The sequence below is a fragment of the Cyanistes caeruleus genome, chromosome 4, assembly GCF_971803275.1.
Source record: "Cyanistes caeruleus chromosome 4, bCyaCae1.hap1.1, whole genome shotgun sequence".
Lineage (NCBI taxonomy): Eukaryota > Metazoa > Chordata > Aves > Passeriformes > Paridae > Cyanistes > Cyanistes caeruleus.
In genome coordinates, this window is record NC_141704.1 from 13,385,171 (window position 1) to 13,401,354 (window position 16,184).

Sequence of the window (16,184 nt, forward strand, 5' to 3'; positions counted from 1 at the left end):
CTAAAAGCTTATGATGCTTAAGTCCTGTCTCTTCTGAAAGATGAATTCTTGGATTCTGTATTTGACAAACACAGATCATCCGCAATTGAAACTGAAGTCAGAACAAGTGTATTTTCTAGAAAGTACTCACAAAAAAGCATCCAAATAAGCTTAACCTGTGCACAAAATTATTGAACACTTCTGTGTCCTAGTTCTATAAAAACTAAGAAATATAACCTTAATTCTCAGTCTCAGCATGACAATGTACTTAGCAAACATTCAAACACTGGAAAGAGGAGGAGGAGAGTCGTGAGGAAATTACAGATCCATCTTCAGGGCATTTGGTCATGCAGTGAAAACTTGAGAAAAATAAAAACTGCTCATCCACCGAAGACAAACTGTACACCGAATAAGGCAAGTATCCCAAAAAATAAGACCATGACACTTAACAATGCATAGCAATGCCTAGAGAAAGAGGAATAAATAAAAGTCTACTTCAGTAGACAAGGAAAGGACTATAAAGATATGGTGAAAAATAATGTAGCACCATTTAAAAATACTAAATAGCCTCTAAATCCTGCTTCTTTCTAAATACCTTCTCTGTTTTATTACTGTTATACTCAATGTTATTGTTGATGCCATTAGTATCGGTAACATTCAGCTTTTCTTCTTTCTTCAAAAAAAGTAAACTACCACTGAATTTAATGTCTGTCTTCTTTCCTTGCAAGAAAGGTGTGTGAACTGATGGGATAACATCGAGGAGGAATAAAATAAGTTTGTTTCTCCAGCTATGGACATAAGCTGTTTCCATGAGGACAAAAGTGGCTTTAATCTCTGAAGACATGAGGGTTTTACACACCACCCCAGGAAAACAGCAGTGGAGTCCTTCTGCCTATATACAGCTGGCAGAACAAAGTAAGAAACTACCAGGCATGTAGGACCCTCCTCTATATTGTTTCAGGGACTTCAGAGTGTAAGGAGATGGACTAGAAGTTTTATTTGCCTGGATCTTCCAGAAATGCAGTTCTCCTGAGCTGTATTTTATTTCATATTTTTTACCTTAGTTGTCAGACCGTGTAATAAACTGTGTGAATTGCTGTTCTAAAGTCTTAAACCAAGAATTACACTTGGACTGCATTTTTCAATGCAGCTCTATTTAAATTTAGTAATCTCATCTGTGACAGATCATCACTGATGGCAGGCTTGGTGATATTCTCCCTAAGCTCCCATTTTTTTCTATCCACTCACAGATTTAGTTTCTTAGTATTTTCTTTACTGAAGTTGAAACCCATGTATTTATCATTTAACCACTGGCACTACAAGTAAGACCTATGTGTAATATCCTGAAGCTATTTTATTCAATGGCAAAAATTCATTTTTTCTTTTTGCATTTTTTCTCTTTGCAACAACACCAAGACTTCATCTTCCATGTCTTCAAATGGATTTACAGGCAAACAGGGTTTCCAGGCAAAAGTTCTGGATTGATGGCAAGAATTTAAATGTTCAAAACCATGCTGAATATAGAAATGCCATCATGAGTTGAGGGTTGGCAATATGCCCTGTTGAGTATTAATAAAAGGTTAAGACAGGAACTGTTTGATACAGAAGGAACAATTAATGAATGAAAACACAGCATATTACAGAAATTTTTAATATTTGAAAAAGAGATATATGAGAAAAGATGTGACAAGAAGTAACAGATAGAAGCTGCAGCTTGCAGATAAGTTCAAACTTGCTACAATTTTTCTAAAACAATTTAGCGTGCCAAGCAGTAGAACACACTTCAATCACACTAGATTATAATTTCATTTGTCCATTTAAGAGAAGGTAATTTTCTCTTTGAAAAATACGTTTTAAGCTAACAGTAAAGGTTACTGGGCTTAAAAGATGGTCTATTACTGACTTGTTATCAAAGGACGTCAGGTTACACGATCTCATGCTCATCTTCTACTTTTAAACTACAGGAATGATGCTTATTTGCAACTACAGATTTCCTTTTCTCTTTCACATGTAGACGAACTTGTCAATGCAAATATTTATTCTATGGTAATTTATTTATCTAATAGCCCTTAAAAGCAAGTTCTAGAGTGGAAAACAATCCATAAACCCCAGTTCTGCCAGAAAAATAATCTCATTTATTTAAACAATCTTTTCTTAACCTAACCACTGCCTCTGTACTGTATTCCATTTACCTGCCCCTCTTATTTAATACAGTACACACCCATGCTACCAGATAAAAGCCATTAAGAAGAACACTTACTTTTTGGCAAATCCCCAGTGCTGGAAGCTGAAACCGTTCTGCTCCTGTCATGAGATGGGCTGCTCTCCTCTCTTTCAGTTACAGTTGATCCTTCAGAAACTGCAGAACCACAAGCTACAGACTCTAGAGCCCCAGAGAACACTGACGCTGAAAATTCAGAGAACTGGGACTCTGGAATTTTGTGACGTCCATTTGGCAATTCACCATTAAACTGTTCATAGGAGCTGCTGTAAGAGTAATCACTTTTTGCATTTGGATCATCGAGATTATACTCCTCTGGATTTGGACATTCTTCCTCTTCCTCATCTTCGTCTTCAATCTGCTGTTCCAATAGGAAAGGGCCGTTCACAATATGGCCATTTGTTTTGGGGGATTCTATCCACTTAGGGTCTGTAGAGTCAGTGTTGACAAGTTCCTGCTCAACATCATCATCTTTTTCAGTGTTTTCCTTCTCTGTGTCTTCTTTTTCATCCTGATCTTCTGCTTCACCTGAAAAATTTCAGCAAGCAACACATTTACATCATACATCAATAAACCAGACTAAAATTAGGCAATCATCATTTTTAACTCTTCAGTAACTACCTGACTTCTGACACTACCTAACAAGGAAATACTGAATATCACTGAAATATGCAAACCTTAAAAGCTAAACTAAAGGCAAGAGAAAGGACTAGTAAGGCTGTTGGAAAAATAAACAATGGGAAGTGGTTCAGGAGGGAACAACCCAGAAGAGAATAATGTTTTGAAGGGAAGATGAATGAGGCCTTGAAAGCAAGCTTTAAAAATCTGTAATTCCATCTGCATCAACAGGGAGTCATCATAGAAGAGGGAAAATTCTCCATAAGAGCAGAACAAAAACAAACCAAACTGAACTACAATCTCAACAGTTACATCTTTACCAGGACTGAAGAGCTGACAAGAAAATAAAGGAAGCCAGAATGGAGCTGAACCATAATGATTATGGTCCAAGTCACCAGGGCTGAACAGGAGTTTTAACGAGACACACCAAAAATTTTAGTGAAGAAGTTGCAATCATTGCTACCTGATAGATCATTACAACAGATACTGTAAGAAGGGGAAAACAATGATGACTTCAACTACTACATTAATACAAAAAAACGCATCTTCTTGTTCTTCTGCTTCACCAGGATACTCAGTTATTCCACTTAATGTGGCATGGTGACTGTTCTGTTGCATTTTCTATGTGCTTTTTTGAGCTGTTTATAGCTATAAACTGCTATTGATGGTTTTCTTCACTTCTGCAGTAGGTTTGATTTTGCTTTGCCTTTTTAGGTTTTGTAGTTAAAATTTTAGCTACAGGAGAAAATTAACTTAATGATCTAGGACAGTTTGGAGATTTTGTTCACTGCACCAGATGCAACACTGCACAATTACTTTCCCCTCTGAAACAGTAAACTCAGGATCAATAAAAACAAGCAATACTAACCATCATCATTTCCAGGTTCTTCATCTACTACCTCTTCTATATCAGCTGTTTTTAGTTTCACCTCTGGGTGGTACTCATCTTCTTGTTCATTTGATGGTACAGCTGAGGTTACATTTTCTTCTATTTTTTTCCTTTCAGCTTCCCGCTCTAGTTCTTCTATTTCCTGCAGGCGTTTTTCTAGCAGCTCAGCTTGCCTCTTCTGTTTTTTCTTCAGTTTTTTCTTTTTGTTTTTGGATATTTTTCCAACCTGAAATTTTAATACCAAAGAAAGAAAAAGAAGTAATTCATTATTTTCAAGGTATCTCACACCAAACTCATTTACAGTTTGATTACCATTTTTTAAAAAATACTAGATGGAAACTAATTTAGTAATTATATTGCTTTTTCCAGTTTACTTCAAATCAAAAATGATATAGGATTATATGAGGCAAAAATCCACCAAAATTTTACACAGTTAATCATATTTTTACATAGTCATTATTAGATACAAGAGCAAAATACATTTATACATCTAAGATGCCATAATAAAATCCCTATGATTCTATAATCTTGAGTAAACACAATAATCTTAAACTTCAATCCAGATTAACAAATGATACTGCATGTGGAAAATAATCAGGTATCATATTAGTTGTTTGCATATAAATTTAATACCTGATTTCTCTCTTTGTATAATGCAGGTAATAACCAGCAAAAGTATTCTGAGAAAAAGGACGTGAGAAAACTAGAGACTGAAAAGAGTGAATTTCAAATAAAACCTCTGTTGTTCTATTTTCTTGCAAAAGAAAAGCATTCTTATTACTCCCTTCTTGCCCAAAACATATGAATTACAAACAACAGATGGCCATTATGAAGTTTCTCATTTTATATTGCATAAGGATAGAAAAACTCAGGTACAACAACAAGGAAATGAAAAATGAACATACCAGAGCTTGGACTGAAATACTTCCTTCCATTTTAACTGAATTGTGGCTTCTATTTTTACTATCTGGTAAATGAGATCTATCCAATTTTCATTCATTGTTTAAATATCACAGTAAGAAATCCTCATAATATAATCAAAAAATAAAGTACAAGGAACAGAGAGAAACATTTCCTCAAAGGTTTATCTGTTAATCCTGTTATTTTCATAAAAAGCCATGTGATAGTCTAAACAAGATATTACATTTCACAATCCTAATCATTTTCATCCATGTTGTATAACCACTGAAATTATATATGTTCTGTACACACAGAAAGCAGGTTTGACCACAGATATTTCTGAACAGCTGTATTACCACTGGTTATTTGCTATATGCATATGGCCTCAACTTTCAGGCCTTGATGATTAAGGCCTTTATGCCCCTAAGATAACTGCAATGCACAATATTAAGTGCATTCAACCATTTTTGTTAGGATTTGAGCGAATGGATTATTCCTCAAGAGAAGAAAACGGCAATGCTTAACTTAGTTTGACACAGCTATAGAACTACATGTCTGTGAGAATTTCCATCACAGAAATACTGTGCTTAAAAGTGGTAAGGTCAGAGACATGAAAAGAAAAATGTTCTTTGAAAGATAAAAGCTTTATTCAAAGGAAGCTTTTAAAAAGGGTCGAGGCTACTAACAGTCTAATACATATTAATACACAGAGAAACACAGAAAATAAGGCAGTGAAATTGCCTTATATAACAATACTTACAGGTTTTTGCTGTGGAGCTGTACTCACTAAAAAGACAAAAAATAAATTATAAATACAATGAAGGTTTTTTTTTCAAAAAACAACTCTAGAAAGGCAAAAACTAGTAGAAATAATTAAAAATTATTCTTAACTAAATAAGGTAGTGTTACATTTACTTTGTTAGCCAGGTTTTTTACTGTTTACAAGTACGTGCTGCCTGAAATCATTTGCTGTCTCCATTAAAGCATCTGAGATTGAAGGGACCTAGCAGCTATCTGTATTCACTGTGTTGTGGTTGGCAGAGTTTTTGAAACTAGAAAAAAAAAAGGCTGAACCATAAAGAGTGGACAGAAAACATCAAATGACTGCAGAGCTGTCAGATTAAATGTATGTAGTCAGCTGGCAGAGCAGGTATACACTGGTTTAAATAGTTCAGGGAATATTGACAAAGGTACAACTGTGTTGTACTCAACAGAAAAGCCAAATATTGATGCTTTTTATTTTTAAACAATGCAGTTTGATTGCTAGGGCTGGAGGCATGAAGAAGTGCCTGAGGCAAAAAACACACCAGATCACAGAAAAAGCAGCTCCAGCATGGGCCTCTCCCAAGCACCTCGAGTAGGATCCCATCAGTGACTGGGTCTGATGAGACTGCAATGCTGACTGCCACACGCACAGAGCACCACAAACCACATAAAACCTCCCCCTTGTGATCAAAACCAACAGAAATAACCAAATATGGGAGACAGAAGCAAAGTGAAAGTGAGCATCAGGAACTGAACAGGGGAGAACCTCTCACAAGGAATGCCAAATAAAATACAGAGCTGTTTTATAGGTTCAGATCCTGCTGCTAAGCTCAGGGAAAAATCTGCTTGAATACCCTTGAAATGGCAAGGTTTTTGAAAAGATTCTTAAACCTGAGCACTGCTATAAAAAAGGAAATTATACACAACCTATTCTTGCAATGCTGTAAAGAAAATTCGTCTTCAGCTCCTGTGTGGAAAGCCATATATTTAATTACAATTTGGTAAGGACGAAATGTGATAAGAATGCCATTTCTTAGAATAATACTTATTTTAATGTCAGAAAGCAATATAAAGACAGCATGAACAGAATCAAGTTATTTCCCACACAAATAACATAAAATCTCTAGCTATGTGATTACACATTATGTCAAATTCAATATAATATATTCACCATTTATACAATTTTTCATCTAAAAATATGTAACGCTGTGAAATGGATTCTGACCACTGTATTTGTTCCTGATATAGAAAGTGTTTTTAGCACACATCACAGATTTTAATCTGTGATATATCTTCTGACAATATTACAAAGCTAATTACTTCTCCATTGCCTGTAGCTGATGTGCTCAATTGGCAAATTAGTAGCAAGTACAGTACTAAAAATATATAGTACTAAAAAGAAAATCACGAGAAAAGCCACACTTCCTCCTTTGCTTGTCTTTGCTTTTTCCTGTGAACTTCTTTACCTTGGCTTTTCCTAGCTAAACATAAGGTACAGTTCTTATCTAAATTCTTGGCAAGCTTAACATAAAACACTTCGTATCCCAAGGAAAATAGACTTGTCACGAGTTCAGTTAGGTATACATTAAATTCCATTTTTAAGAGTGAAAAAACACAAATGCAAAACTTCTCATTGCATCTTAAGAGTAAGTCACAACAGACAAAAAGGCAGATGATTTCAGAAGGATGAACTTGTACAAGAACCAGATATAATTTAGATAAGATTATTAATTGTTGTCAATATTAGAGAGGCAAGCCTCTAGTGTGACTAAAACCCAGGCATTAATGCTTGTGAGATGGGAGGGGAGTAAGTTTATACCAATAAATCTTTTTCTGTACTTGAGAACCCTAAAAACTTGAACCTGCAAGAAGGAATCATTACTCTGATAGTTTCCAGAGCAGGAGTAAGAATTAAATAGACATGCACTTTTCACATGCAATTATTTAAAATATGAATTTACATTGAACAAAATACTGTTAGCAACAATATACTGATGCTTATTTCACTGCAATTCAATATCCTGTCCATACCTGCTGAGCCAGATGGGGGAGGAGCACCAGCTTTCTGCCACTCAGTAGCTTCAGCAGCCATCCTGCGCACGTACGCATCATCCACGCACATCAAAATGTTTTCTGGCTTTATATCCGTATGAATGATCTTGCACTTGCTGTGTAGGTAATCTAGACCCTGAAGCACCTAATTGCAAAGGGAGTTTTTAAAAACCTGCTTGAAACTGCAATTGAATTTACTAAGAAACTCAAGCTGCATTTTATAATAAGCCTGATTTTATCCCAATGCTCAAAAGTACCCAAAAATTGGAAAAAAATACATTACCAAATAGTAGCAAAAGCACATAATTTTCCCTTGCAGCACAGAATTACAGAAGCTTATAAAGCAAAATTGTCTGATGTACAATAACACCAGTGCAATGACTGAATTCCTTCATATTCAACTTTCAGAAATCAGTTTCTAAAACATGTGTAGCACAAGTTTTGTCCAAGTAGAAAAAGAAGAAATACCTACATTATCTTTAATAAGCAGCCTGAAAACCTTACCAAATAATGCCACTCTCACTAGTCCAAACAGCTAATTCCAGTCTCACAACAATAAAAGCTTTTTAATCTTTCAGGACTAAGCTCTTCCTTTTTTCTCAGGTATGAAGTGCTTGAATTATTCTTGTCTACATTCAAGAAGCAATTCAGGTTGGAAGACTGTGATTCAAACCGAAGTCATACCACCTTCAAAGTTGTATCTAACCTTCAGAATCAGACCGGCCTGCTCAGAGCCTTTATCCAATTCACTTCCAACTACCTCCCAAAATGCAGAATTGGCTGGGCTGTGCACTGTTTGCTGGGTAAAAACCTGAGTGGACACCTGGCACAAGAGCTAAGTGAATAATGGAGTTCCATCCAGCTGGCAGCCATGACCAGTGGTGTTCTCCAGGGCTCAGTCCTGGGGCCAGTCTTGTTTAATATCTTTATCAATGACCAGGACAAGGGGATCAAGTGCATCCATGCAAAATCTGCAGATGGCATCAAGTTGGGTGGGAGAGTTGATTTGCTGGAGGGCAAGAAGGCTCTGCAGAGGGATCTGGACATGCTGGATGATGGACTGAGGCCAATTATGTGAGGTTCATCAGGCCAAGTGCTGGGTCCTGCCCTTGAGTCACAGCAACCCCAGGCAGTGCCACAGGCTGGAGACAGAGTGGCTGGAAAGCAGCCCAGCAGAAAAAGACCTGGGGGTCCTGGCTGACAGTGGCTGAACATGAACCTGTGCAAACCTGGCTGGCCAGGAAGGCCAATGGCATCCTGGCAGGATCAGCAGAACCAGGGCACTGATTGTCCCTCTGTACTCAGCACTAATGAGGACACACCTCAAATCCTGAGTTTAGTTTTGGGCCCTTGCTATGACAAAGACATGAAGGTGCTGGAGCATGGCCAAGGAAGAGCAACAAGAGCTGGGGAAGGGTCTGGAGTGCAAGTCTGCTTCAGGGAGCTGGGGATGTTTAGTCTGAAGAAAAAAGGAGGCTGAGGGAGGACTTCACTCTACAACTGCCTGAAAGGAGGTTGTAGCCAGGTGGGGGTTGCTTTGTTCTCCAAGGTAACAAGTGACAGGACCAGAGCAAGTATCTTCAAGTTGCACCAAGGAGGTTTGGATTGGATATCAGGAAAAAATTCTTCACTGAAGGGCTGTTAAAGCTGCAAAGGCAACAGGCTGCCCAGCAAAGTGGTGGCATCACCACCAATGGTGATATTGGAAAGAAGTACAGATGTGGCACTTGGGGACATGGTTTAGGGGTGGACATGGCAGTGGGTAAATGATTGGAACTGATGCTCTTTCAGGTAGTTTCCATCCTGAATCACTCTATGATGTATTACATAGATGCCTTCTCCTTGCTGAAACACCTTCTCCTTAAAACCACCTCCCAGCAACTTGATTTTCACAGATTAGCAAATAATATATTTTGAAAGAACACATCCCAACTAAATGTTCTGCAGTGTTTCAGCTTGCTAACACTCTGACTCTACAAAAACTTATATAGACAGACAGCAATTTCTTTAAAGAACAGATTATTTTCATTTTTCAGAGAGATACCACTTTTGTACATCACTATCATCATCATCATAATAGTATTATTTTCCACAGTTATGATCATGTATTTTCCAGATTTTATTTAGAAGCATGACATGCCAAACAAAACTGAAATTTAATGTGAGTACTTAACTTCTATGAAAGACTCATTGCTTCAGTTTTTTTATTCTCTGAAGCAGCCCAGGAAACTCCCTTATTGTAGGAAACCTCAATTAAAAAACACAACACAAACACCCCAAAAACCCCCATACACAGAAGTGCAGGCTACTCATTAAGATGCTCTTGGAAACTTGAGATTAAAACAAAATTATCTTAGATAGTAGTAAAAGTTCACTTCAAATATCCTTAATTCTAACCTTCACACTGCTAACAACTGTGGAGAAACTTAATTAAAATATTAACAAAACTTACCTGTCGAATTATGCTTTTTACACAACGGATAGGAAGGCCTTGATAATTGGACTTGATTATCCATTTTAGAAGATGATGTCCAAGTACTTCAAAGACCATGCAGACATCTGTATTTAATTAAGGATAACTTCCAAATAAACTTGTTTAGGAGATCAACACAAATGTTTGCCTGTGTTCTGGCTAAAGGAGTCATCACCCCCTTTAGAGGGAAAATGGCTCCCCCTAAAATGAGCATGGTAAAAGCTTTGGTAGCTCATTTCAAGTATGTATAAACCAATACAGAACCAGTGTCCAACTGCAGAACAAATTAAAATATTTTAATTACGCAAATTTTGTCCATTACTTCTACATGCTAACAACAATACTAGGGTGAATAATTAAGTAATTGTAAAAAGTAACTAACTTATTTTTCTTTTATTTGAAACAGTTAAAAGAACTGATTTGGCCTACAATCTCTAGTTTTTAATGAATTTTAATTATATGAATAGAAGGTTTTAATAACAAAAGTGTGAAGCAACAGCGTTTTAGAAAATGAACCACAATAACCATTTTTTTATTAAGCTAAATAGAGTCATTTGACAACAAACACTAACAGTATGAGAATGGATCTCTTAAAACTTGTAGCTTTAACTATAGAGAATAATGACAATCACCAAAGAACTCTCAAACAATGAAATGCAGAGCTCAGAAGTAACGTGCAAAAAACACAATGCCAAAATGTTTAATTTGACACAGCATTTATCATTGGCCCCTGACAGAGGCAAACCGTCAATTATCATGGGAGATTATTAGAAAAAAAACATGATGTAGAAATTTCCTGTGATTTCTGCTTCAAGGGTTCTCAAAGTTAAGAGATTCTACAACTGCATGTCTGGGTAGGTTATTTTTCTATTGAGAAAATCTTCAGATATTGAAGCTAATTTAAAGTTTTACTATCCACAACATTCTGGAAAGAAGCTACACAATTAGACTACACCAAATTAATCCTCAAACATGAGTTGGGAATGACCTTAATGTACCTAGAAATCAGGAAGATGTCAGAATTTTGATTACATGATGCTATAACCTTGCAAAGAATAATGTAACACAAACAACCGAAAATTAATTGATGGATATTGCAGGAAAATCTCAATGAATTAGACTATGTCAGAAACCATTCATATAGATGACCACATCTACACTGTTAGAAATCTTACCTAACTTCTCTAAGTTTTATTAACTAGAGTCTTGGCAATGATCTCAAGGGTCACTCCCTCGTGCCAAAATGAGGCTTATCTTGTCTGTCAGTTTATCATACACATGCTTCTGAAGTACCTACTTATACACATAAAGGTAACTCAGGTTTTAACATCTGCATCCTCTATACTGAAGTTACACCAACACTAAGATGTCTCAAGACTGGTCAAAGCACACTGTGAAGAACTGCAACACAACTGTTGCCAACTGTTCATCTCATTTCATATTCCTGAATTCCTGTATTAGAGGAGACACTGAACAGTCATTTCCCACTCACATTAGCTGGGTCAGAACTCTAGTCCATTCAGAAGAGGAAACAGTCTTGGTTACTTTACCCCATAATGAACACAAGTCACTAGCAGAGCACACAGCCACCATAAAGGATGAGCAGAGCGCATGAGCTCTGCAGGGCTTATTAACTGAGCCCACGCAGTCAAGCTGCAAAGCTACAGCAACACAGATTGCAAAAAGGCAGGACACTGCAACATTCAGGAATGAAATATAGGACACCCGCCCACAGTCCTTCAGACCACTGCTGCTGCACTCTCCAATGCACATTCCTGACATTCCTTGCACTTACAGAAATGTTAAGCCTTGCCAGTAACCAGATGAGAAAGGGATGTAGGGAAGTAAACAGCTGAGAGGCAAGGGGAGAGCACCAAGAAGGAAGATGTAAGAGGAAGGACAGAGGAAGGCAGAAAGAGGGATGGTCACCAGAAAGTGATGTCTACCTGAAAAAAAAGAGATTACAAGAGATTCCTCAGTTTCTGGGAGGATTTGGACAAACTCAAGGGATACTACATACTGGAGAGACAACTGTAATGGAGAGAAGATACAGAGCAGGTTCAGTGTTGGGAGTAGGTATGCAGAAATGTGACTGCTGCCTGATTTACTATCCTGATCTGAAACACATTAACCTTAAACCAGACTGTCCAGAACAAAGAGTGTGCGAAAACCTTTGCATTAACTATTAGGAGACCAGACTTGCAAGTCCCAGGATCCTCCTTCAGCACCAATAACCTGACTAGTGAGCAGGTCCAAAAAGTCTTGCAGCAAAAAATCCCTGAAGCCCACCTAGAAGACATGCTTCTTGTGAAATGCTCTTCAGAGCAGCATAGGGGATATCTCACAGAAGAAAAACTAAGCACAGCAGCAAAAGTCAGAGTAAATGTAACATTAATCAGCTGACAGGTTAAAGTACTGAGAACTGTGCTTTCTTGAGTTAAATCCTACCTGTAACTATCTATCTGTCTGCAAATACATATTACACAAGCATTCAGAAATATGACAAAGGCCAAAGGCTAGTTAAGCTCTAGTACCAGCACAGAAGACTTTAGGATGCATCTCAGCTGCTTTTGGATTGGCAGCATTTAGGCACTATGACATTTAATTAACACTCTATATTCTTTGGAGATACATTTATTGCAATCATTATAATGTCTGATTATGTGGGAATGCTTCCTTACTTTTTCCATTTGTCTCTCAAAACACTTGTTCCATTATGTGCTCATCTGAATGTTTCATTAAAAAAATGCTACACTGAAATGAATATTTATTATGGCTCTAACAAAAGTCCACTTCAAACATAGTAACTTACACTTACTGAAAACACCAAAGTGCCCAAGATCATGAATTCCTTTATTTCATGAAAAAGTAGTAACTGCAATCTTTGCAAAATATACAAGCAGCTAAAAAGTTATCAGCCTAGTGCAGCATAACACATTATTAAAATCCCTCTGTATATAAACACTTAGTACAGCTCCTAGGAGAAAGATGACAGTTTGCAGTCACACAGTGCAGACCAATGGCTCTGCACATTCCCAGCTCTACTCTATATAATTCTTGCCAATTTTCCCGGTTTGGAAGCTCCATGACATTTTGTGGTATTAGCCATCCAAAGGATTCACCCACCACTCTTCTGTCTTGTTTTAGCTTTCAAATGCATTCCATAACCAATAATCAAGCCTCTATGAAGCATGTGCTGTTTTACAGTCAAGCAACAGGTAGTCAGTGACTTGCCCAAAGGAAGCTGGAAACAGCAGAGCATGGAAAAAAATCTCAAATTACTCTATTTCTCTGCAACTCATCAGTGACACTAATGTAGCACTAATATGGCACTTTAAAAAGTAAACAGCACAAAACATTAAAATCAATTACCTGCTCCATCCTAAGAGAATCTACACCAAAGATTATTTTCCCTAGAACTTAAAAAGGAGCTGATGAAATAATCAATGCAACCAAGTGCTGCTCAAAAAACTCAGGATGCACAAGCTGTTCTCAGGAAAACTCAAAGTATAAGATACTCGGTATCATATTTTTACTGGCAGTCAGGACTTTGACAGACTTCCAGATGCAATTTAAATTTGAGTCCAGCATCAGCCCATCCTGTACACTGGTACTTTTCTGGAAAATGTACTTTTCAGTAAGGCAGGAACATTTGTCTTCTACATAAAAATTTCTGTACTGCCTGTTTTCAACATGAAGGCAAAACTGAAACAGAGTAAATCAACATCAGCTGTACAGTTTCAATCTGCCAATACAAAGCTACCTGGACCCCTTATTTTTCACTAGCACTTATCTCTTGGTTTTCTTAGTGTAAGTGCAATATTGTATAAAGATGTAAGTTTGCATATGCTTTCAAATTATTATCACTAACAAAATTTACTCTTCACACCTAGAAACAGCCCTCACCTTTAATACAGTTGTATTCTTAGCAAGAATTTAAGAACATTATTGGAAAATTTCTCTGATAAACAGATGTTATTTCTATATATAGCTATGAATGCATTATTGTACTCTTTATTTCATATTAGTGTTTCACAATAAAAGAGTAAATCAAAATTTTTGGTTTCTAAAAGTAATTATTCTTCAATTGTACTACTGTCGGATGAAAATTAATAAAAATGAGGCAAAGGAAAAGGAGATTAGACACTCACCTAACTGGAACTGAGAACATCTAACCCCACACTCTCATTCTCACCACATACCCAAAGGTTCTGTAACTAATGCCAACAGACAGGTGAACAGGATGAAAACTGCTTGCACACTCTGTCCAAAAGGATGCTTTCTAGTGAGCATTCAGATCTACTGACAGTTACCTTCTACATTCCTCTCCTAGAAGACGGGAGTTGGTGAAAGGTACCTTAATCTGATCTGCTGAAGGTTGAAGGCACATCACCAAAATCAATGTATAATTAGGCTCTCTAGAGCAGGAACTGTCTCTCTCACACTATTATACCCATGAACAGTGAGGTCTGCTACTGGGCTCCAAAACACAATGGGCACACACGAGTCCAGCTGTAATAGTAAATGAAAGCACAGGAATATAATAAGCTGCTGAAATATCTAATACAATTAGCAAGGAGAACTCAGTTTAGCATGACTCTAAAATCAAATATATTCACAGACCCAAAATTTACCCTGAGAATGAGTCAGTTATATTTCACATTATCTCTCTCTTTTTCCACCAACTCTCTTTTGCTTTTTTAAAGGAAGCTTTCAAAGGCAAAGCTTCACAACTTTTGCCAAAAACAAGGGTAACACCTGGCCAAAAGATGATTACGTGAACAAGAGGTGCCTCACACTTCTCACAAGAAAACAGAAACCAGCTTTTTCATGACACTGACAATTTCTCTTTACCAGTCTAGAACAAAAAAATATCTATTGTAAGCTTCAATTATTACAAATGTTTTCAATAAACTCTATGTTTAAAGTAATCCATCTCTAGTTACACCTGACCATGACAGGACACATAAGACTTCTTTTTTACTTTTGCATTGTGTTTAGAAAAACCAGAGACTCTCTGGCACTCCAGAGAGTGCCTTACACACTGCACTTCTCTTTCCATCTACATACATTTTGGTGTTTCTACTTTGCGTGTTTCAAGTAAGATTAACTAAAAAAAATCCAGAACTAAATGCTTACTTAGTTCAATAGAACGTTTTTAATGAGAATGCCATGTTTTCAAAAGGATACGAATTCCATTCATTCCAGAAATCTTGAAGTCATCAATTAGCTGTACAACCATATCCTTGTTGGGATCATTAGGGTCACTTTCACGAACCTAAACCAAGAACGCAAACACTGACATTTTAGGAAAAAAATCACTTTAAAATACTAATTAGTTAGATTCCCACACAAACTTAAGTATTTTGGAGCTTCACAAAACATGTTAACTCATAATGAGCCAGAAGTTTAGAGGACAATATGTAAAAAAAACAAAGAGTCTAGAATCAATTCTCTGTGGTTCTTTTAATTCACTTTTACTGTTATTATTGTTATTGAACACTGTATTACAATAGCAATACTTACACATTTCAGCAACTTTATTTCATCCAAGGCTGTCTCTGTATAATGCTGGGCACTTTTTACAACTTTCATTGCAACAAACCTTTTTCCCCTTGAAAAGAAGAGACACATTTTCAACATGTATACCGAGCTAAAATAAACATACTTTGAAGGTTGGGAAATTTTAAATAGAATATTTCATAGTCTAATGCATTTGTACAGAAAATGCTGAAATTACACTTAACGACAACTTTTAACAATACTCTGTTAACACTGTAACTTATTGAGTATTTAATCTCCTTGATGCTAGTGTCCCTAAAATAGAAATCTGCTTACAGATTTTATCATTTAATGAAGATAATTATATTTTTTTCATTAAAGATACAAAATAAATAATCTAAGTTTATTCTTGCATGCTCAAGGCGACATGCAAATTTAATAAGCAAAGCTAATTTGTCAAAGAAAACAGGATTACATTTATTTCTGAGAGCTTCTATAAACTACACCATTAATCAAGGGCAAAATAAGACTATAGGCATCTTTCAGCACAAAATGACACTAAAAGTTTACCTAACTTCATCATGCACATAAAATAAAAGTTAATGCAAACAAAATAAAGTAACGTATAAAGAAATAGATGTAAATAAAATCGTTTTCTTACTGCATATCCCAGCATAGCCAGACCGTAGAGAAGTGACCCCATCCTAACTTTCTAATAACATGATATCGGCCATTGAAAAGATCACCAATTTTCACTGGATGATAGCCTCCTTTCATGAAAAAAA

General features: G+C 36.5%; 1 protein-coding gene across 11 annotated transcripts in view; it reads right to left on the minus strand.

Moving 5' to 3' along the window:
• Positions 1-16,184, minus strand: part of SRPK2 (SRSF protein kinase 2) — a 128,229-nt gene that overhangs the window by 20,643 nt on the left and 91,402 nt on the right. For all 11 annotated transcript variants that reach the window (XM_086886714.1, XM_086886713.1, XM_086886708.1 and 8 more), the window contains 8 exons: positions 16,061-16,169; positions 15,424-15,511; positions 15,088-15,175; positions 9,877-9,983; positions 7,404-7,569; positions 5,368-5,393; positions 3,687-3,933; positions 2,240-2,728 (listed from right to left, as the gene is read on the minus strand). In XM_086886714.1, coding sequence (XP_086742840.1) covers positions 2,240-2,728; positions 3,687-3,933; positions 5,368-5,393; positions 7,404-7,569; positions 9,877-9,983; positions 15,088-15,175; positions 15,424-15,511; positions 16,061-16,169 — 1,320 coding nt within the window. The remainder of the gene's footprint in view (positions 1-2,239; positions 2,729-3,686; positions 3,934-5,367; positions 5,394-7,403; positions 7,570-9,876; positions 9,984-15,087; positions 15,176-15,423; positions 15,512-16,060; positions 16,170-16,184) is intronic.